General features: G+C 44.7%; 1 protein-coding gene across 2 annotated transcripts in view; it reads left to right on the top strand.

Moving 5' to 3' along the window:
* Positions 1–22,413, top strand: part of LOC140911611 (fructose-1,6-bisphosphatase isozyme 2) — a 43,411-nt gene extending 20,998 nt beyond the window's left edge. The window contains exons 4-7 of one of the 2 annotated variants that reach the window (XM_073344986.2): positions 4,022–4,162; positions 5,514–5,651; positions 17,148–17,267; positions 22,136–22,413. In XM_073344986.2, coding sequence (XP_073201087.1) covers positions 4,022–4,162; positions 5,514–5,651; positions 17,148–17,267; positions 22,136–22,330 — 594 coding nt within the window. In that variant the 3' untranslated portion in view covers positions 22,331–22,413. Of the gene's footprint in view, positions 1–4,021; positions 4,163–5,513; positions 5,652–14,517; positions 14,745–17,147; positions 17,268–22,135 lie in introns of those variants that run through there. The other variant, XM_073344987.2, reaches the window with a different exon arrangement.
* Positions 22,414–22,811: the final 398 nt, after the last annotated feature.

Consider the following 22,811-nt stretch of genomic DNA (forward strand, 5'->3'; position numbering starts at 1 on the left):
CCACGGGGATTTGTAGATTCCCCGGGAGGTGTTCCTCCGGTAGACGTCTGTTTCCCTTCCTTGTCCAGGCTTTCTTTTTCGCAGCTCCAACATTCCAGGGATGCCAGAGCAGGTGATAAGAAATTTTCTCAGCCAGAGACAGATCCACAAACAAACAGCAAGCGGCTGGGTCTGGGGGCTGGGTCCTTCCACTCCCCCCCCTCCGGGGAGCGGGTCAGCAGGCCCCCCTCTCTCGGGGGGGGGGGGGGGGGGGGAGGTTTCAGCTGGAGCAGCAGCAGCGTCCAAGGGCAGGCGGGGGGGGGGGGGGGGGGGGCTAACAGCCAGCCAGCAGCCGGCCAGCACTCTAGCAACAGCAGAGAAAGAAAAAAAAACAACAAAAGAAAAGAAAGGGGGAGAGCGTCTGGCCCGGTCGGGGGGGAAGCCGAAGCAGGGGCAAAAAGCAAGAAAAGCCCAGGCCAGAGGGCAGCAGTAGGAGAGCAGGCTAAGTAGGTCCCTTTTCCCTGGGTAAGGGCCCTGTTACAGTCAAAACCCCTATTTTCTATTGAAAAACAATTTTAAAAGTAAATTTTTGACCAACCCTAGCTAGGGCAAAATCCTTAAGTTGTTGTTCAGCTTCTACTCAAACTAATGAAATACCATTCCAATCCATGGGAGTTTGTTTGGCTGAGTCAGGAATGAGTTAAAGCTAAATGAGGACCTCAGGACTGTGATTAAAGGTCTCGTTCAAGTTCCTACTAAACAGGTGTCATCACAAAAAACAATCAGGAACCTTCTGGAGACAATTAAGACAGGCTGATTAGAACACCTGCAGCCAATCAAGAAGCTGCTAGAATCAATTAAGGCAGGCTAACCAGGGCACCTGGGTTTTAAAAAGGAGCTCACACCAGTTTGTGGTGTGAGGAGCTGGGAGCAAGAGGCATTAGGAGCTGAGAGTGAGAATGCGGACTGTTGGAGGACTGAGGTATACAAGCATTATCAGACACCAGAAGGAAGGTCCTGTGGTGAGGATAAAGAAGGTGTTGGGAGGAGGCCATGGGGAAGTAGCCCAGGGAGTTGTAGCTGTCACACAGCTGTTCCAGGAGGCACTCTAGACTGCTGCATTCCACAGGGCCCTGGGCTAGAACCCGGAGTAGAGGGTGGGCCTGGGTTCCCCCAAAATCCTCCCAACTCCTGGTCAGACACAGGAGGAGTTGACCTGGACTGTGAATTCAGAAAAATGGCCAAGCTGAGGGCTTCTGTGAAGCTCCAAGGCGAGCAAATCCACCAATAAGCGCAAGACCCACCAAGGTAGAGCAGGAACTTTGTCACACCTCCTACCAAGAGCCTCTGGCAGACCGTAGCCCTCAGCCAGTTCCATAGATTCCAAGGCCAGAAGGGACCACTGTGATCATCTAGTCTGACCTCTGGCATAACATAGGCCATAGAACATCCCTAAAATGAATTGTACAGCAGATCTTTTAGAAAAACATCCAATCTTGATTTAAAAATTGTCAGTGATGGAGAATCCACCATGACCATCAAGTAAATAGTCCCAGTGCTTAATTACTCTCGCCATTAAAATTTGCAACTTATTTCCAGTCTGAACTTGTTTAACTTCAACTTCCAGCCATTGGATCATGTAATTCCTTGCTCTCTGAGACTGAAGAGCCCATTAACAAATATTTGTTCTCCATGTAGATACTTATAGACTGATCAAGTCACCCCTTAACTTTCTCTTTGTTAAAATAAATAGACTGAGCTCGAGTCCATCTCTGTAAGGCATGTTTTCTAATCCTTTAATCATTCTTGTGCCTCTTCCTAGCTTGAGCTCAGCTCCTTGCCCCACATCCCTTGTCAGTTCTCAACTGCTGGGGTTTTCTCCTCAGCTTCCCATGACCTATTACTTCTTAGAGGTTTTTCTCCTCTACATCTGCCCTCTCTCCTCAGAGCTAGCCACAGGAGACACCCCACCACCACCTGCACTTTTCCTCAGCTGGTCTAGCCATCCATCCTGCTTCCCCCCTCCATGGACTTCTAGCAGCCTTCTTCAGGGAACTCGCTCCCTACTTCCTCTTCCTCCTTTTAAATCTCAGACCCTGCACAGGTAGGGCTGGGCTAACTGGCCCAAGGCTTCCTGGCCCTTAAAGGGACAGGTGGCCCTGTTACAGTCAAAACGCCTATTTTCTATTGAAAAACAATTTTAATAGTAAATTTTTGACCAACCCTAGCTAGGGTGAAATCCTTAAGTTGTTGTTCAACTTCTACTCAAACTAATGAAATCCCATTCCAATCCATGGGAGTTTGTTTGGCTGAGTCAGGAATGAGTTAAAGCTAAATGAGGACCTCAGGACTGTGACTAAAGGTCTTGTTCAAGTTCCTACTAAACAGGTGTCATCACAAAAAAGCCACCACAATTGACAAACTTTTTGGCAAACTTGGGAGACAGCATGAAATCCTGGCCCCAGTGAAATCAATGGCACTATTTCACCCTGAATGAGCATAGAGAATAACAATTCTCAGCATTTATCACAGAGTCAGAAAACGTAGATCTCAGAGATTGGGGAAAAATTATTATATCAACTACTCTGCCTCCCTGCCAGAATACTGGTGTGTCCTACTAAAGTATAGCTGGTAATGTTTTGTCCAGTGGACTTTTAAATCTCCCAAGCAATGGGGCCCCATCACTTCCCCATAGGAAGACTATTCCGAAGTCTAATATGTCTATCAAGAAGTTTTTCTAGTGTTTAGCCCAAATTTTCCCTTTTATTAATTTAATACAATTACTGCTTTTGTATCGATTTGAACACCCTACAAAACATTCATAGACTTATGTCCCTACCTCTGTCATTTCCTAGCCAAGCTGTAAATATTTATCTCTTTCAATCTTTTCTCTAAGTCAGGCCCTCCAGCCCCTGATAATTTTTGTTGTTTTTCTCTGAACTCCCTCTAGTCTGTAAATATATTTCTGTCAATGTGGTATCTAGAGATAAATGCAATTTTACGTACCGTCTATGGAGAAGGACTATGTCAACACCCCCTCTCTTCTCCATGATATGACATTTCTGTGAATACAGCCCAAAATTCTACTGGTCTATCTTGCTGTCACATGGCATAATGAATTCATGCTAATTTGCTGTTCCCTATCACCCTTAGGTCTTTTTCAGCATTATGGCTTCTCAAGTTTCTCCTTTTCCTTGAATAACAGCATTTGAATAGTCATTGCCCAGCTTGATATATCATCTTGCCTTTTTTTCTGCTGTTGTTTTCTGCTCTCTTTAGGTCCTTTTGAATTATGTCTCTGTCCTCATGGACATTTGCAGTTCCTTCCAGTTCAATACCATCTATGAATTTAACTCACATGTTGCTTATAGATCTCTAAAGAAGATATTACTCTAAAGAAGAGTAAATAGTACCCCGTACATAGGGTGGTTAATATTAACGTTTGTAAAAACAGTAAAGCATTTTACATGACTTGAATAGGAACACTCACATTGTTATTTATATAATGCCGTAAACGTGTATGGTGGTTTATAAATAAGTCCTAGAGGACTGAAAACTGATTTTAAAACCACAGCATGCAAAACCAATAATAAATAACCTTGCTGTTGTGGAAAGGTGCATGCTAAGGCAGGTGCCACTCCCACAGCTCCCATTAGTTGTGGTTCCAGGCCAGTGGGAGCTGCAGAGATGGCCCTCGGGGCGGGGGCAGCACGCGGAGCCTCCCTGGCCACCCATGAGTCTAGGGGCTGCAGGGACCTGGCGACTGCTTCCGGGAGCTGCATGGAGCTAGGGCAGACAGGGATCCTGCCTTAGCCCTGGGCCCCTGCTGTGCCACCGACCCAACTTTTAATGGCCCAGTGGGTGGTGCTGACCGGAGCCGCCAGGGTCCCTTTTTGACCGGGTGTTCTGGTCGAACACTGGACATCTGGCAACCCTAAAAGACATTGGTTATTTTAACAGTTTTTTATTTAAATTGGAGTTCTGCTTTTATTGTTTTCCATTAAGATCTCAACCTTCAATATCGTGATAATTCTTTCCTCAGACAACAGAAGATGAGCCCTCTGAAAAGGATGCCTTGCAGCCAGGACAAAATATCGTCGCAGCAGGCTATGCTTTGTATGGCAGTGCTACCCTGGTGGCTCTTTCTACAGGGCAAGGAGTGGACTGCTTCATGCTAGATCCGGTATATACACAAGATATTACTATATACATTCTTTCTGCCTTTTCGTATTTCATGTGCTAGGCTTTACTTATTTTCTCATTCCTCTCTGGTTTAGAGAATATTATTTGTGGCATTCTCCCTTTTCAGCTTGTCCTATTTTAATCTGTCCTTGTCCTACTGGTACTTGGTAATACAAAACCACCTTGGCTGCAGTTCTGCAGTCCCATTCGTGGAAGGGAAGAAATTGAGACCTTGCCCCTGTGTATTATCTTAAGACTACATCATAGCCCTACACTGGGAAATGTTTAAGAAAACTCATCATGGGCAGTGCCTTTGCCTCCAATTAAGGGCCCCACCCTAGTTTTTTAAAAAAAGCCTCAGTTTAGCTTTTAATTCAGCAAATGCAAATACTAATTATGGGTATAATTCATACACACTTATATCCCTAACTTCCTGACTGCATCTGCAGGTTAGGTAGCTTTACTTTGAGTGCTTTAACTTGCATACTCAAATATTGCAAATAAAAAAAGTGCCCATAAAACTGCAGACTGCTTCTCCACATCAGACACCAGAAGCCCAGACAGCATTGTCCAAGGAGCTTGAGTCGGAGAAAGGAGATGGCTCATTTGGAAAGTCAGCACAAGATAGGCAACAATATAAAGGTTTTATTTAATTAATGGGCGAAATCTTGGCTCCATGGAGGCCAACCATTGTGCATTGACTTCAGTGAAGGCCAATATATCTAAGCTCTAAAAGTAACTTACTGAAGAGATCGCACCAAGCAGACAGACTGGGGACAGAATTGATGTGAGGGCTGAGGGAGGACACTGCATTAATTAATTAGAATTTTCAGGTTTGGGGAGAAGCTAGAAGCTCCCTGGCTGCCTGATGATTTGGAGATCTCATGCAGCAGTGGCCAAGATCAGTCTACTCAATATATTTGGGATGTTAACAACACTCTAGTTAACATATACATACAGTGGGGGTGCACAGGGGCAGTTCAAAAATCAAGACAACCCCCAAAAATCAATTTTAAAAAACATGATTTTGATCCAATCTCATGACATTTTCAGGTCTGACTCATCTTTTTAAGATTTGGGGTTCATAATACTGGACTGTAGTCACTTTATGACAATTATTTCTGAGATTATTTTTGTTCACATTGAAGATATGGCAAATCTTCCTGTACCTAAAGCAGCTTTCCTGTTTGTGATCTGTTTGAAACAATGACAAGTCATATAAATGAATGCTGATTAAAGGACCACATTGTGCTAAAGTTTTTCAAACTTTCCTTTAGCGTGGCATCTCTGATAGAGTATATACAAAGTATCCTGCTTCCTGCTAGTAATTGGTGCACCTCATTCTTCTGTAGGCTCTTGGTGAATTTGTTCTGGTGGATAAAGATGTGAAAATCAAGAAGAAAGGGAAGATCTACAGTATCAATGAGGGTTATGCTAAGTACTTTGATCCTGCAATGACAGAGTATTTACAAAGGAAGAAATTCCCTGAGGTGAGGAAAATATCAGCTTTGTAATCAGCTAATGCAGCAAGGGCTCATGCTGCTTTGAGCACAGTAGGCTCAAAGAGGAGGATAGGTTTGACTGTTTTGCTGAATTAAACTCCTTGTCAACATTATCTACAACCTGGTACATTCTGGCCACATGGCTAAAGTACTTTGGTTTCCACTACTCTGAAAATCCTTTATAACTTCAACTTTTATGGTAGCCAAACTCATTGGCATTGTGTAATAGTTTGGAGGAAGATGTGCTAGATAATAAGAGCCAGAGTTTTAAAGAACCTCTGAAATTATGCATGCAAAATTTGGACATGCACCTATTTTCAAATATATTTGAATATGCACCTAAATTAATAATATGCACAATTATCCATTTTGGGCTAGATTTCTCACCGCTGCTCAGTAGGTTGCATTGAAGGGCAGGGTGTAAAAATCCTCCCGCACAGTTGCACCCTTGTGCAGCAGCAGGGTACAGTTGCAAATCCCATGCTGTGCAAAGACTAACACCTCTTGGGGCATAATACAACTCCAAAGGCAAAGAGGTGGACTCATGACCATGCCCCCCTTCCCCCATACTGGGTGTACATTGTACCACCTGAACAGGTATAGCTGAGGGCATGCTACCTTCTACATTCTGCTGCCTCTGGAACTCTCCACCTGCAATGCCTTCAGCATGGATCAGTGCCTAATAAGGTATGACTGAGCCCTTTGTGAGGATGAACAGGTACATGTACACATTTTGCTTGTGCAGCTTTGAAAAGTTCTTTGAAAATGTGTCTGTGTATGTCCAACAAGTCACTTCAAAATGTGGTCAACTATAATTACTCAAGTTTGAATTTTGTTAGGATGCTAGAATTAACCCTACTCTTGCGAAAGAAGACATCTGATTTATGTCTCATCTAAAAGTCAGTGCATCCAGTAGCAAACTTCCCCATAGCGCTATACTGAGGCACTGGTTCAGTAATGGCACAGTAGCACAAGAGCCTACTTGCTAGTTACTTCCTGTACCTAGGGTTACCATACATCCGTATTTTCCCAGACATGTCCGGCTTTTTGGTTCTTAAATTGTTGTCTGGGAGGAATTTTTAAATATCTAAAAATGTTCAGGATTTTGCCATTATTATTTTTCCCCAAAGAAGAATTGATCATTCAAGAAAGAGTGAATGTTGATCATGCGAGAGAGAAGAGAGAACGCGGCACACTCAGGGGAGGAGGAGGAGGGCCAGAGATTTGGGGAAGGAATTCAATGGGGCAGGGAGGGGGTGGAGTTGGGGCAGGGACTTTAGGGAAGGGGTTGGAATGGGTTGGGGAAGGGGAGGGGGGCACAAGCAAATACACCACTCCCCCAATCCCCCATGGAGTGTCCTCTTTTTTGAATGTTCAAATATGGTAACCCTACTGTAGCACCATGTGTTGTACTTGGACACGAGCTCTCCAAGCAATGGCACAAACTGATCCTGCTTAGTTTGTCAAGTCCAATGGGATCACATCTTTAGATAAGGTTGCAGGTCATATTTCTGTGAGGACTTCTTGGTAGGCTGTAAACTTGCATCTTGCTACACTGAACAAAATAGGTAGTTTTGCTCTGTCTGCCCAAGAACTCTACTTTATTGCTCGAAGTTGTTACTATGAGATATGTCGTACTATAAAGCTGTGCATCTGTTTGTGGTTTTATTTGAAACAGAAATGAGGAATTTAGTCTACTTTTGAGGGAAGTGGAACACAGTTTACAGCCTTCTTGCTTCCTGAAAATTGCTTCTTTATATATGAATCCTTCAATCCCCCAGCTCAAAACATAATCTACTTTTTATAAAGCCACCTGACAGGTGAAAAAAGTGTAAACTGTTTGTTCAATTAGCAAAGCTACCCAAAAACAAACAAACCAGGAAACGCCATGTATCATTATGTTTCATACGTTTAAATTTCAAAGGGTGAGAAAAACATCAAACAGTGCAATCCAATGACATTTCACCAGCACTCTGGCAACATCTCTGTGGAGTATCTGTAACTTGTCACACAGGTCTATCATGTGACTCAATAAATCCTGCAGGACTTCAAACCTCATTTACAAAAACATATTGGTTAGACCTTGCTCTGTGCTATTGTTGCAGAATGGCTACTGGAAATGTTTCTAAACTAAGGTTTCAGAGTAACAGCCGTGTTAGTCTGTATTCGCAAAAAGAAAAGGAGTACTTGTGGCACCTTAGAGACTAACCAATTTATTTGAGCATGAGCTTTTGTGAGCTACAGCTCACTTCATCGGCTGCATACCGTGGAAACTGCAGCAGACTTTATATATACACAGAATATGAAACAATACCTCCTCCCACCCCACTGTCCTGCTGGTAATAGCTTATCTAAAGTGATCATCAGGTTGGGCCATTTCCAGCACAAATCCAGGTTTTCTCACCCTCCACCCCCCCACACAAATTCACTCTCCTGCTGGTGATAGCCCATCCAAAGTGACAACTCTTTACACAATGTGCATGATAATCAAGTTGGGCCATTTCCTGCACAAATCCAGGTTCTCTCACCCCCCTCCCAAAAACCACACACACAAACTCACTATCCTGCTGGTAATAGCTCATCCAAAGTGACCATTCTCCCTACAATGTGCATGATAATCAAGGTGGGCCATTTCCAGCACAAATACAAACTTTGTGTGTGTATGGGGGTGGGGGGGATGTGAGAGAACCTGGATTTGTGCTGAAAATGGCCCAACCTGATGATCACTTTAGATAAGCTATTACCAGCAGGACAGTGGGGTGGGAGGAGGTATTGTTTCATATTCTGTGTATATATAAAGTCTGCTGCAGTTTCCACGGTATGCATCTGATGAAGTGAACTGTAGCTCACGAAAGCTCATGCTCAAATAAATTGGTTAGTCTCTAAGGTGCCACAAGTACTCCCTTTCTTTTTTCTAAACTAAAACATCTAGTTAGCAGCAGGTTTTTTTTTAAACTTTAAAAGGTAATACTGTGTCAATGCAGTCACTACTCACATCTTCTTGGGAAGGTCCTATAAAAGGTTTCAGCCCAGTCATTACTGAATATTTTAGCTGACATCAGAAAACCTAGGGGCAGTTCAGCATGACCAACAGTTCCTCAGGAAAGGCCCAAGCCATTATGGTGCCATCACTTCCACTTGAAGAGAGGCCTTTCTTCATCCCTGCTGCAGGGTTTGGGCTCCAGAGAGCCTCCTAAAAAAATAATGGAAAAAACAGGCAGCTTCTGCCCGTACAATCTTTTCAGGCTGCATTAGCTTGAAGTTGAAGCAAACAAGATGTAGGGCCTAATTCAGAAAAGCAGCCTGCAATGTTGCACATGCAAATAATTGTAGGCGCAATTTCTCAGGCATAAATGCAAAGGTTTTTAGACATCTTGCTACTTGACTGAGGGTATGTCTACACTACGGAATAAGGTCAAATTTATAGAAGTCATTTTTTTAGAAAGCGGTTTTATATATTTGAGTGTGTGTGTCCTCACAGAAAATGCTCTAAGTGCATTAACTCAGCGGAGCGCTTCCACAGTACTGAGGCTAGAGTCGACTTCCGGAGCGTTGCACTGTGGGTAGCTATCCCACAGTTCCCGCAGTCTCCGCTGCCCATTGGAATTCTGGGTTGAGATCCCAATGCCTGATGGGGCTAAAACATTGTCACGGGTGGTTCTGGGTACATATCGTTAGGCCCCCGTTCCCTCTCTCCCTCCGTGAAAGCAAGGGCAGACAATCGTTTCGCGCCTTTTTTCCTGAGTTACCTGTGCAGACGCCATACCATGGCAAGCATGGAGCCCGCTCAGGTAACAGTCACCCTATGACTCCTGGGTGCTGGCAGACGCGGTACAGCATTGCTACACAGTAACAGCAACCCCTTGCCTTGTGGCAGCAGACGGTACAGTACGACTGGTAGCCGTCATAGTCATGTCCGAGGTGCTCCTGGCCATGTCGGCTGGGAGCGCCTGGACAGACATGGGCTCAGGGACTAAATTTGGAGTGACTTGACCAGGTCATTCTCTTTAGTCCTGCAGTCAGTCCTATTGAACCGTCTTATGGTGAGCAGGCAGGCGATACGGATTGCTAGCAGTCGTACTGTACCATCTTCTGCCAGGCAGGCAAGAGATGAGGATGGCTAGCAGTCGTATTGTACCATCTTCTGCCAGGCAGGCAAGAGATGAGGATGGCTAGCAGTCGTATTGTACCATCTTCTGCCAGGCAGGCAAGAGATGAGGATGGCTAGCAGTCGTATTGTACCATCTTCTGCCAGGCAGGCAAGAGATGAGGATGGCTAGCAGTCGTATTGTACCATCTTCTGCCAGGCAGGGAAGAGATGAGGATGGCTAGCAGTCGTATTGTACCATCTTCTGCCAGGCAGGGAAGAGATGAGGATGGCTAGCAGTTGTACCGTACCAACTTCTGCCAGGCAGGGAAGAGATGAGGATGGCTAGCAGTTGTACCGTACCAACTTCTGTCGAGCAGCCATGAGATGTGGATGGCATGCAGTCCTTCTGCACCATCTGCTGCCAGCCAAAGATGTAAAAGATAGATGGAGTGGATCAAAACAAGAAATAGACCAGATTTGTTCTGTATTCATTTGCTTCCCCCCCTCCCCCGTCTAGGGGACTCATTCTTCTAGGTCACACTGCAGTCACTCACAGAGAAGGTGCAGCGAGGTAAATCTAGCCATGTATCAATCAGAGGCCAGGCTAACCTTCTTGTTCCAATAAGAACGATAACTTAGGTGCACCATTTCTTATTGGAACCCTCCGTGAAGTCCTGCCTGAAATATTCCTTGATGTAAAGACACCCCCTTTGTTGATTTTAGCTCCCTGAAGCCAACCCTGTAAGCCGTGTCATCAGTCGTCCCTCCCTCTGTCAGAGCAACGGCAGACAATCATTCCGCGCCTTTTTTCTGTGCAGACGCCATACCCAGGCAAGCATGGAGGCCGCTCAGCTCACTTTGGCAATTAGGAGCACATTAAACACCACATGCATTATCCAGCATTATATGCAGCACCGGAGCCTGGCAAAGCAATACCGGGCGAGGAGGCGATGACAGCGCGGTCACGTGAGTGATCAGGACATGGACACAGATTTCTCTGAAAGCATGGGCCCTGCCAATGCATGCATCATGGTGCTAATGGGGTAGGTTCATGCTGTGGAACGCCGATTCTGGGCTCGGGAAACAAGCACAGACTGGTGGGACCGCATAATGTTGCAGGTCTGGGACAATTCCCAGTGGCTGCAAAACTTTCGCATGCGTAAGGGCACTTTCATGGAACTTTGTGACTTGCTTTCCCCTGCCCTGAAGCGCATGAATACCAAGATGAGAGCAGCCCTCACAGTTGAGAAGCGAGTGGCGATAGCCCTGTGGAAGCTTGCAACGCCAGACAGCTACCGGTCAGTTGGGAATCAATTTGGAGTGGGCAAATCTTCTGTGGAGGCTGCTGTGATGCAAGTAGCCTTGGCAATCAAAGGCTGCTGATATCAAGTGTAGTGACCCTGGGAAATGTGCAGGTCATAGTGGATGGCTTTGCTGCAATGGGATTCCCTAACTGTGGTGGGGCCATAGACGGAACCCATATCCCTATCTTGGCACCGGAGCACCAAGCCGCCGAGTACATAAACCGCAAGGGGTACTTTTCAATAGTGCTGCAAGCTCTGGTGGATCACAAGGGACGTTTCACCAACATCAGTGTGGGATGGCCGGGAAAGGTACATGACGCTCGCATCTTCAGGAACTCTGGTCTGTTTCAAAAGCTGCAGGAAGGGACTTTATTCCCAGACCAGAAAATAACTGTTGGGGATGTTGAAATGCCTATATGTATCCTTGGGGACCCAGCCTACCCCTTAATGCCATGGTTCATGAAGCCGTACACAGGCAGCCTGGACAGTAGTCAGGAGCTGTTCAACTACAGGCTGAGCAAGTGCAGAATGGTGGTAGAATGTGCATTTGGACGTTTAAAGGCGCGCTGGCGCAGTTTACTGACTCGCTTAGACCTCAGCAAAACCAATATTCCCACTGTTATTACTGCTTGCTGTGTGCTCCACAATATCTGTGAGAGTAAGGGGGAGACGTTTATGGTGGGGTGGGAGGTTGAGGCAAATCGCCTGGCTGCTGGTTACGCGCAGCCAGACACCAGGGTGGTTAGAAGAGCACAGGAGGGCGTGGTACACATCAGAGAAGCTTTGAAAACCAGTTTCATGACTGGCCAGGCTACGGTGTGAAAGTTCTTTGTTTCTCCTTGATGAAACCCCCCGCCCCTTGGTTCACTCTACTTCCCTGCAAGCTAACCACCCACCCCTCCTCCCGTCAATCACCGCTTGCAGAGGCAATAAAGTCATTGTTGCTTCACATTCATGCATTCTTTATTCATTCATCACACAAATAGGGGGATGACTACCAAGGTAGCCCAGGAGGGGTGGTGGAGGAGGGAAGGAAAATGCCGCACAGCACTTTAAAAGTTTACAACTTTAAAATTTATTGAATGCCAGCCTTCTTTTTTTGGGCAATCCTCTGTGGTGGGGTGGCTGGTTGGCCGGAGGCCCCCGCATCGCGTTCTTGGGCATCTGGGTGTGGAGGCTATGGAACTTGGGGAGGAGGGCGGTTGGTTACTCGGGGCTGCAGTGGCAGTCTGTGCTCCAGCTGCCTTTGCTGCAGCTCAACCATACACTGGAGCATACTGGTTTGGTCCGCCAGCAGCCTCAGCATTGAATCCTGCCTCCTCTCATCACGCTGCCGCCACATTTGAGCTTCAGCCCTCTCTTTCAGCCCGCCACTTACTCTCTTCAGCCCGCCACCTCTCCTCCCGGTCATTTTGTGCTTTCCTGCACTCTGACATTATTTGCCTCCACGCATTCGTCTGTGCTCTGTCAGTGTGGGAGGACAGCATGAGCTCAGAGAACATTTCATCGTGAGTGCAGTTTTTTTTTCTTTCTAAGCTTCACTAGCCTCTGGGAAAGAGAAGATCCTGTGATCATTGAAACACATGCAGCTGGTGGAGAAAAAAAAAAAGGGACAGCGGAATTTAAAAAGACACATTTTATAAAACAGTGGCTACACTCTTTCAGGGTAATTCTTGCTGTTAACATTACATACATAGCACATGTGCTTTCGTTACAAGGTCGCATTTTCCCTCCCCACACCGCGTGGCTACCCCCTCAACCCTCCCCCCTCCCTGTGGCTAACAGCGGGGAACATTTCTGTTTAGCCACAGGCAAACAGCCCAGCAGTAATGGGTTCCTCTGACTGTCCCCTGAAGGAAAGCACTCTATTTCAACCAGGTGACCATGAATTATATCTCACTCTCCTGAGGATAACACAGAGAGATAAAGAACGGATGTTGTTTGAATGCCAGCAAACATACACTGCAATGCTTTGTTCTACAATGATTCCCGAGTACATGTTACTGGCCTGGAGTGGTAAAGTGTCCTACCATTAAGGACACAATAAGGCTGCCCTCCCCAGAAACCTTTTGCAAAGGCTTTAGGAGTACATCTAGGAGAACCACGAATGCCAGGGCAAAGTAATCCTTTCACATGCTTGCTTTTAAACCATGTATAGTATTTTAAAAGGTACACTCACCAGAGGTCCCTTCTCCGCCTGCTGGGTCCAGAAGGCAGCCTTGGGTGGGTTCGGGGGGTACTGGCTCCAGGTCCAGGGTGAGAAACAGTTCCTGGCTGTCGGGAAAACCGGTTTCTCCGCTTGCTTGCTGTGAGCTATCTACAACCTCATCATCATCTTCTTCGTCCCCAAAACCTGCTTCCGTATTGCCTCCATCTCCATTGAAGGAGTCAAACAACACGCCTGGGGTAGTGGTGGCTGAACCCCCTAAAATGGCATGCAGCTCATCATAGAAGCGACATGTTTGGGGCTCTGACCCGAAGCGGCCGTTTGCCTCTCTGGTTTTCTGGTAGGCTTGCCTCAGCTCCTTCAGTTTCACGCGGCACTGCTTCGGGTCCCTGTTATGGCCTCTGTCCTTCATGCCCTGGGAGATTTTGACAAAGGTTTTGGCATTTCGAAAACTGGAACGGAGTTCTGATAGCACGGATTCCTCTCCCCAAACAGCGATCAGATCCCGTACCTCCTGTTCGGTCCATGCTGGAGCTCTTTTGCGATTCTGGGACTCCATCATGGTCACCTGTGCTGATGAGCTCTGCATGGTCACCTGCAGCTTGCCACGCTGGCCAAACAGGAAATGAGATTTCAAAGTTCGCGGTTCTTTTCCTGTCTACCTGGCCAGTGCATCTGAGTTGAGAGTGCTGTCCAGAGCGGTCACAATGGAGCACTCTGGGATAGCTCCCGGAGGCCAATACCATCGAATTGTGTCCACAGTACTCCAAATTCGAGCCGGCAACGTCGATTTAAGCGCTAATCCACTTGTCAGGGGTGGAGTAAGTTAATCGATTTTAAGAGCCCTTTAAGTCGAAATAAAGGGCTTCATTGTGTGGACGGGTACAGGTTTACATCGATTTAATGCTGCTAAATTCGACCTAAAGTCCTAGTGTAGACCAGGGCTGAGCCTGCAAATCAGGTTATTAGACCGTTAGATGCCAAAAAATGCACTCATACAGATGCAGATACAAAATGCAAATATAAAATCAAAGACTAAGATAAAAATGAAGGTCCTGGGCAATACCAAGTTTGGAGGCAGGGGAGGAGGCTGAAGGAAAATTGTCTACTGTTTCTCAAAGATTCCTAAATGAAACATAGAACATTGCTTCAAAAAGGACATTATATTTGCCTCTGTGCATGTTCTTATTGCTTTGCTAGGCCATATTAATAACTAAGTTAGTTAACTAATTATTTTAATTACCTTTCATTTGCCTGTCCCATTGATCTCTATTACCCCTTTTCTCTTTTCAGTTCCATCACAGCATCTCACCTTCCTTTAGAAGGGCACACTTCTTGCTTCAAAGTCAAATGCAAGGGCCCTTGACCAATCCCTCTCTTCTGGAATGTGACTACTCTCCATGGCAACGGTGCGGGGATGCAGGGAGGGAGGAAAAGTCCAGAGTAAACCTAAATCTCTTGTTAACCATCACAAAACCTCTGTCTGTTACTCAAGCTTGAATAGCAAGCTGCCATCTGAAGAGCTTCCTGTAGTGTGTGTAAAGGAGTATGCTGATTCTAACATGCCCTCCACTAGGGGCAGTGTTATGGAGGAAACAAGCTTTGTACATAAGAAGAGAGCTAGGGAAACCAAATTTTACTTTAAGCCAGAGCTATGTCCCCCTTCCTAGGAGATCTTCTTTCTAGCCGTGCATCTAACAATACCTCTGTAGAAGAAAACAGGTGCCACACAGATGAATAGAGCAGAGGTTGAGGAGAAAGCTGATGTAATACTGTGGGAAAACGTTACACGGCCTTCATGTTTTGAACCATTCTAATCCATTTGGTTTAAGCATAAGAGACTCGTAAATAGGGCCCTGTGAAAATCGTGATTTCACGGACTGCTTGGAAATAGAAAAACTAGCTAATACTACAATTTTTCCAACAGTGGGGAGGCAGAAGTGGGCATCTGTGCGAGTGAGTGACTGATGCTTGGTGTGGCTCATAGCCCATGGCAGCATCATGTCAGAGCAGCAGTTTGGGTGGGGGACTTGGCATCCAGTTTTCTGTGAGGCACAGTAGCCAGCACTGCTGCCTCTTGTAATACATACTGTGGGCTGCACCGAGTGTGAGGCTGGCATGCACGGATGCCTGCTTCCGTCACCCCACTGTTGAAAATATCGCAGCAGTTTGGGGGGGTGAGGGAAAAGGGGGTACTCAGTGGTCATGCATATGCTGCTGGAATCTTGGAAATCTCTCCCTCTCATTAGGACCCACTGAGCCAATATCAAATGCTCTCCAGGTGCACATACAAATTAGGCATTTCTGAGAGTCTAGTCAGAGGAAAAAATTTATTTCACTGGCATTCATGTCTCTGTTATCTTTGTCTGAGAGGGAAATCTGGGCATTGTTCCAGCCATCATGCAGCATACATTAGCTTTCTCATCTGAAAGAGAAATATACGAGATATTCAATTGCAGCTGTGAGAATGGTAGGCTGTATCATAAGGGATCAAACAAGAAGTAAAACTTGAAAACTAAAGTGAACACTGAATGTACACCTGCTAGTGTCTTTTTCCTAAAGGGAAGTCAAAGGTTTGCTTTTGTCTGTTTGCCAGGTCCTTGTGATGCAGATGACAACTGCACTAAAATGAAGCAGTTTCTATTTTCTATTATTTGTAGCATGATCATGCATTCAGCTGCGTCTGTATCAGTTATGTTTCTATCATGGTAGGAAACATCCAAACCCTGATAGAGGAAGCAGGATTCCCAGCTGTCCTTCCGAATCCCATATACTGTACTTATGATCATCACATAACTCAGATAACTCAAACACACTAGTGGAATGTGGTCCTCTATGTCCTAATACACAAAAATTCTTCTTCTTAAAAAGGACATTATTAAGGTTGCAAAGTCAAGCACCCAAAAGTTAGAATAGAATCCTGGCATTTCCTATTCTTTTAAGGCTGCCTGTGCAGAATTTGGGTCCCTGGTACTTATGGATTGTGATATAGTCTTTAAATTACTTGATCACGTACTATTTTTAACAACAGGACCACTTACCCCATTCAGTACACAGGATGGACCTAGCTCTGGGGATGAATAAGGATTGTGTAATGAAGGAGATTGGTCTGTAAAACCCCTGCCTCATTTCTTGCAGAAGTTGGAAGGTGTATACTGATAGAGCCAGGAGATCAGAGGTGATGCACGGGGGGAGCACATGTCCCCCAGATTTTAAATAGGCACTGTCAAGTTTGATAGGCATACATTTTCTTACTTCTCTCCCAAAAATGACATTTTCTGTGATAAACTGCCTTCCAAAAAGCTAAAAGCAAACAAAACCATACTCTCAAATAATCCTCAGTCCCTCAACTAATCTCCAGAATAAGTCTGCAACAATCCTAAAATCATAGCACCTATTTGGGAGCAAAACAAGAAGAATCCTCAGGGTGTAGCAGAAGGATAGATCCCCCTTGCTCTGCTCTTCCTGAATCTCCATCCTTGGAAGCACCTGACTACACCCATTTTTCTGATCACATGAGGAAGCAAGGTTATCACCAGTCTCAGTCCATGTTGGCTCTCAAGACAGAGCAAGCAGGGAAAGTGGAAAGATGGCATGAGGTTCTCATGTACTCAAACTGCACACACGTGTGATGCCACAAAGTTACCATGAGTGGCTCATACTACCCAGGGAGAGTTTAAAAACTGCTGCAGCTACTTTGGGGTTGCATGGACATTATTACATTTTACAAGAGACTATCCTTTTGAGAAAGGGTGTGTCAAACTGTAGGCCTGCCAACATTTAGAGTGTCCCATAGGTGGTCAGGAATTTTGATTTCTGCCTTGTAACAAAATGAAGAGGGCAATGATTCATTGCAGTTTTGCCAGCTACCCAGCCTGGCAGATATAACAGCTTTAGCTTCAGGGTCTCCATCTGTTTTACAGGATGGCAGTGCACCCTATGGCTCTAGATATGTGGGCTCGATGGTGGCTGATGTTCATCGCACCCTGATGTATGGTGGGATATTCATGTACCCAGCTAACCAGAAGAGTCCTAAGGGAAAGGTAAACTGTTTGTCTTCTGAACTTACTGTACCTAATACCACTGTTTTTCCAGAGTGTGTCAGAATGGTTCTAATTTATGCACAATGGCTTAAATATAGCTTTTCTTGAGCTGGTTTGGGAGTATATTAAGGGACACTAAGGCCAAAGTTTTTACAAATTAGATTTGGCCCAACTCAACAATGGTCCCATCTAACATACTTCTGACTTTTCAGAGTCATCCCACTTATTTTTGTGTTTTTAAACTAATCGTGTTACAAACTATGCACACATCCTTCAGTGGAGCCAACTTTTGATTCACAGTCTCCAATGAGGATTGAACCTGGAACACAGCACTGAACACACAGGCCTCTACCATTTGACCTAAAAATAGTTTTTTTACTTGGTAGTGAGGATCAAGCAGTTATAGTAACTGGAGCCAACCACTAGAGTGAAACATCACAATGGCTCCCCTGGGAAAGTATTCAAAATAGTGTAGGACTTAGGACTTGTCTACAAGGTGGAGTAATGGCAGGGGTGTAACTTGTAAAGCACCCTAACCTCTTGCACATTAATTGGTCCATATAGATTCTGCTGATTCACCTTCATGTACTGCTATTTGAAATAGTACTACATTAAAAAGAACTAGGGAATCTTTAGTATGGACCACCAATATCCACACAGACCAATTAATGTGCAACATATTAGTGCCTTTTAGATATCACACCCCCCATAAAGCACATTACACCACCACGTAGACAAGGTCTGAGTCTCATGGTACATAGACTGGGTCTGCTATACAGACGCCGCAGCCTTGTCCTCACTGAATAACACTGTGCTACCAGAAATCATGTTTAAGTACAACTGAGCTAGAAAGCACTGTTTCCTTGACTGGTGTGGACAAATATATTTTGTCCCACAGAATTAGCCAAGCTGTCATCATGATGATTATAATCTGTCCAACTATACAAACCACCTTGGGACAGGGGACTAAAAACTCATCTGAAGAGGCCAATCAATAAGTCCTTGTTGAAAAAGAGGAATTGATAGAAGTAGGGAAATAGCTGGGTTCTCACCATGGTGGCACTGCAGGAATCCCCTCATTATGTAATGATTTTCAAGACTGGTTTTTAAGCCATTCCAGGTCATGTGATTTCTGGGGCAGATTTGCTCAGAATGTTTGAGTGTTAAAGGCCTTCTGGCAGGGACTGGCCATTTATTACAGAATTTGTGAGGTGGTTGTGTGTGAGAGAGAACCAGCTTTACAGATTTTCTTTTTCAGGTTAAGTCTTTATATTTGGAAATTATATAAAGCAGCTGTGAAGTGAATGAGATAGGAGACAGAAAAAAAGGGACATCCTGAATGTACTGGCAGGCATATACCGAGAGGCAGCGTACACCATACATTGTGAAATACATACTGTGCTCTAGACCTCTGAGCAAAGGGTATGTGTATGTGGGATCTTCATTTTACGTGAACAGCTGTGCCAGATACTATAAAAAATATGCTGAATCTTTACTTTGTGCTCCTTTTTGGAAGGCAATAGCAGTTTCAAGGTGATTTCATTTCACAGCTTTAGAGAAAGCAAGGAACAAATATGGAATTAAAGGATTTACACATGTAAATTAGCCTCTAGTAGCTAATGGCTGACTTGGATTGTGTTGCCATGGAGGAGAGAGAGGTGACAATTAGCTCAAGGCTTTCATTCAGGAAGCCTGGGTGCACTGTGAAGGTGATGTATTTAGGTGCTGGAACGAGAATTTTGGGGGCACTGTTTTCTCAGTCAGCTTCCAAGATTTTGGTTTTTAATACTGGGGGGGCAGGGGAGGTTGCTTTTAATGGCTATACTATAAACAAAAATTAAGGGGCTGTCACTTTCAGTTAAGAGTGAAAAGGGCTTGTAATTTGAGGTAAAGGATCACCACCACTTTTTCTAGACTTGTGTTGTCTTCAGCATGTAGGTTTGTACATAATGACCAATTCATCCAAAGTCACAGCTGTTCTGGTTGGAAAGACAGTACCATGGCGACTGTTACCCAGTCATCCTCCTTTACCCCGTGAACATCCCCAATGCATAGGCAGGGTGCTGAGAGAGCAAATTTGTGGCGTTGTACCTGGGATGGATTTGCGCCATAGATTTTGGAGCTGAAGTGCATGATGGGCATGCTAAATGAACAGGCTAGTATAGCACAAATGCCACTCCCTACAGGTCAAGATAAAAACAAGAGTGTAGAGTGCTCAATATATACAATGAGAGTTAATATTTGTCTCTCATATTGAAATAAACAGTATCAACCTATTTGAAGATGCTGTTTTTAAACTGGAAGTGTTAACCAAATTTTTTTTTGGATCTGATGTTCACAATGCTCTAATGAATTACAAAACGTTAATTCATTTAAAGGAGGGAAGCTTGGATGAGGTCAGCTTTTCAAACAAAAGCAAGAAGTATGCTTTTGACCTGGACATGGTGGTGAATGAGGACAGACACACGGATGGATTTTAGGCAGCAGACCACAACTTTATTAAACCCAACACAGGGGAGAGGCACTATCTGCCCTGTCCCCCAGGCTCTTAACTGCCTGTACGTAATTCCAGTGCGAGGTTAAAGCCTCTGCCATATCACCCGGCACTCAGGGTAGACTCAGCTTCCTCTTCTGAATCCTACCACCCACCACCCCCATCCCCTTGTGAGGGCGACAGAGGGTACCAAAACGGGAGGACTTTAGCCTGTGTAGGACACAGGTTCCTAGTCTATCCCATGAGCACAAGGCCCATCAGCAAATTCCCAGAACCATTCCTTGTAATTACACTAGAAACCAGCCACAAGTTGCAATAAACTAACATCCCTACCAAATACTACCACAAATTACTAAATCCTATTCCTATTTAGCCTAACTGTGCCTCCAGGATGCTGTGAGGAAGGCAAAACAAAAACAAAACCCCCCAAACTGGACTATGCCAATTTGGCCATAATGGGAAGAAAAAATTCCTTTTTGACTCCAAAACAGGTGATCGGTCAGACCTGTAGTATCTGTAAAACACAGCTCCTAAACTATGGTTACAGGGGGTGGAGGTGGCAGGGGTTTCTGAAATAGAGCAAAAAGAGGCTCCTCAAGGCCTGGCCTGGGATTTAATATTAATAAAAGGGGAGAGCAAAGGACCAATCAGTTCCCTTCCTCTCCTGGTTGGCTAATGAATTAATAGAGATTCTGGGGGGGGGGAGGGGCACCCCTGCATCCCCCCCAGCTAATGCCTGCTCTCCTTCCCCTTTCTACGGGTTCTATCCCAATCACTGCTGGTCCCATCTAGTTTTCCACCTGTTGAGGCGGATGGATGGCATACTTAAGGTTTACAGTCACACCAAAGCAGTGACAAACCCCACATGATTCTGCAGTGACTCCACTGCTGTTTTGTGGCAGGTTTTCTTTTTCGAATTGACCATGCCATAAAGAGAATACAAAGGCCATTGCCCCAAATTACTTGTTAGCTGGACATTGTGTACTTAGAGTGGCATTTAAACAAACTTTAAATATAAGTCAGAAATAAAGTTAATGTTATGTACATTGCTTAGGTGTATGAAATCCCTGGTTTTACTGCAAACAGGGTGATCACAGAAATTATTACATGGTTAATTGCATTCCATTACACACCTCGATTTCCCCAAAGCACATTATGTTTTTGGGAGAGTGCTTTACATTTGTATAGGCTCAATACCTAACAAGCCTGTAAGACAGGAAAGTATTATTACCTCTAGTCTGCAGATGGAGACCTGAGGCACAGAATGAAGAAATAAGTGTTTTATCCAAGCAGATCCCCCAAAACCAAGTCCATTAACTAAAACTTGTTAAATCACCAGCCTTTCATTCTCCTTTACATACTATAGTTTTTTCAGTGGCGTTGGAACAATTTTTATAGTGGGGGTACTGAGTGCCATTGAACCAAACTGTAAACCCTGCATATGATGGAAACCACTTCAAGCCAGGGGGCGCTGCCACATGCCCATCCCCCTAGTTCCAGCACCTCAGAGTTTTTTGACATGACCCAAATGTATTTGCTTTCAAACTGGAACATTTTTATGATGATGTCTGAAAATCTAGGTTGAAATTTCTGTTAACATTAATAGGTATTGCGGGCCTAATTCCCCTCACACTAAACTGAAAATACGTTTCTAAAATAACCATAGTTACTTGGAAAAATTGAGTTAGTGTCTGTATGAACTCCACTCACTGTAACAGGTTTAGCCACAGTTGTACAGTCAACTCCTGAAACTTGAGAATGTCAGCATCAGGTTTCAGACTCCAAAATATCCTGAGCAAACAAAACTGTCCAAGCTTCAAGATAACAAACAAGGCCTGTGGGAAGGTGTCACCTTTGCTAGTTCAACCACTTCACTGCAGCATGCAGCCTCAAGAACCTGGTTAGTCAGGCGAAACCTATTGCCAGTGCTGTCCCACCTACTGTATACCTGAGCTCTGAAATGCTAAAATTCCACTGGAATATTGATACTTCAATGCAATGTCACTGCATTCTTCTACAGCTTCTGCAGAAGCTGCAATGGAAGCCAGAAGAGAAAGTTTTAAAAATCTCACAATGGGAGATGGGAACATGACACAATATGATGCTTATAGTGGGGACGTTATTGTTAAAGAAACCCTGAAAGAAGGTTGAATAAAGAGAGGCTGTAAAAGAGACAGAGTTGAAGAACACAGTGGTTAAAACGCTGGCAGATGGTCTACACCAGAGCTCCCATCATTGCTAACCCCAATGGAACTGTGGTAAATTCACAGAAGCTTGCCAAGATCACAAAGGGAAGGTCAACAGTTTTAAGTTCTGAGAAGTGCTTTGTTGTTATTTCCCCCCAAACAGTCCTGTGTTTTGTCTTTTCTTACAGCTCCGGCTCCTTTATGAGTGCAACCCCATGGCTTTTATCATTGAGCAGGCTGGTGGGATGGCTACCACAGGGACTGAGCCAGTGCTGGATGTGAAGCCTGAGTCTATTCACCAGAGAGTCCCATTGATTCTTGGTTCCCCGGATGATGTGCAGGAATACCTCGCTTGTGTGCAGAAACACCAGAAAAGCAGCTAATGGCATTCACACACCAGATGTTCCTCCCGCACCTGCTACATTACTTTCCAGAAAGAGAAGCAATCAGAAGACTTTGGTTTCCGGGATATTAGTTCCCCCTTTCACTGACAAATAGAAATAGTGAAGACTGTTCCTAAAGGTTTTAATTCCCCTGGAATACAAGTGCAAAAAATTTGTTAGTCTCAATTTCTGTAGTACAAGAGTAAAAGCAAAGTCCTAATTTTAAGACTAACAGTAGCTACTTGCTTAATACTAACAAAGGAAGTGAATTGTTTGGGTTACACTCTATTTGATCTGAAGCTAGGTGTCCGATAATGCAGTGGCTGGCATTCTTTGAGACAAAGCATTTTTATGTCAACAGTCAAGATTTCATTTAGAGACGGTGTATCTGTATTTTCTGTTGGAGGTTTCGTTGCAGGCAATTATTATTTTGTCAGTCCTCATACTACCACTAGTCTTGTGATCTGAGTGTGTTTATGTT

The sequence above is a fragment of the Lepidochelys kempii genome, chromosome 5 (genome assembly GCF_965140285.1).
Source record: "Lepidochelys kempii isolate rLepKem1 chromosome 5, rLepKem1.hap1, whole genome shotgun sequence".
NCBI classification, from domain to species: domain Eukaryota; kingdom Metazoa; phylum Chordata; order Testudines; family Cheloniidae; genus Lepidochelys; species Lepidochelys kempii.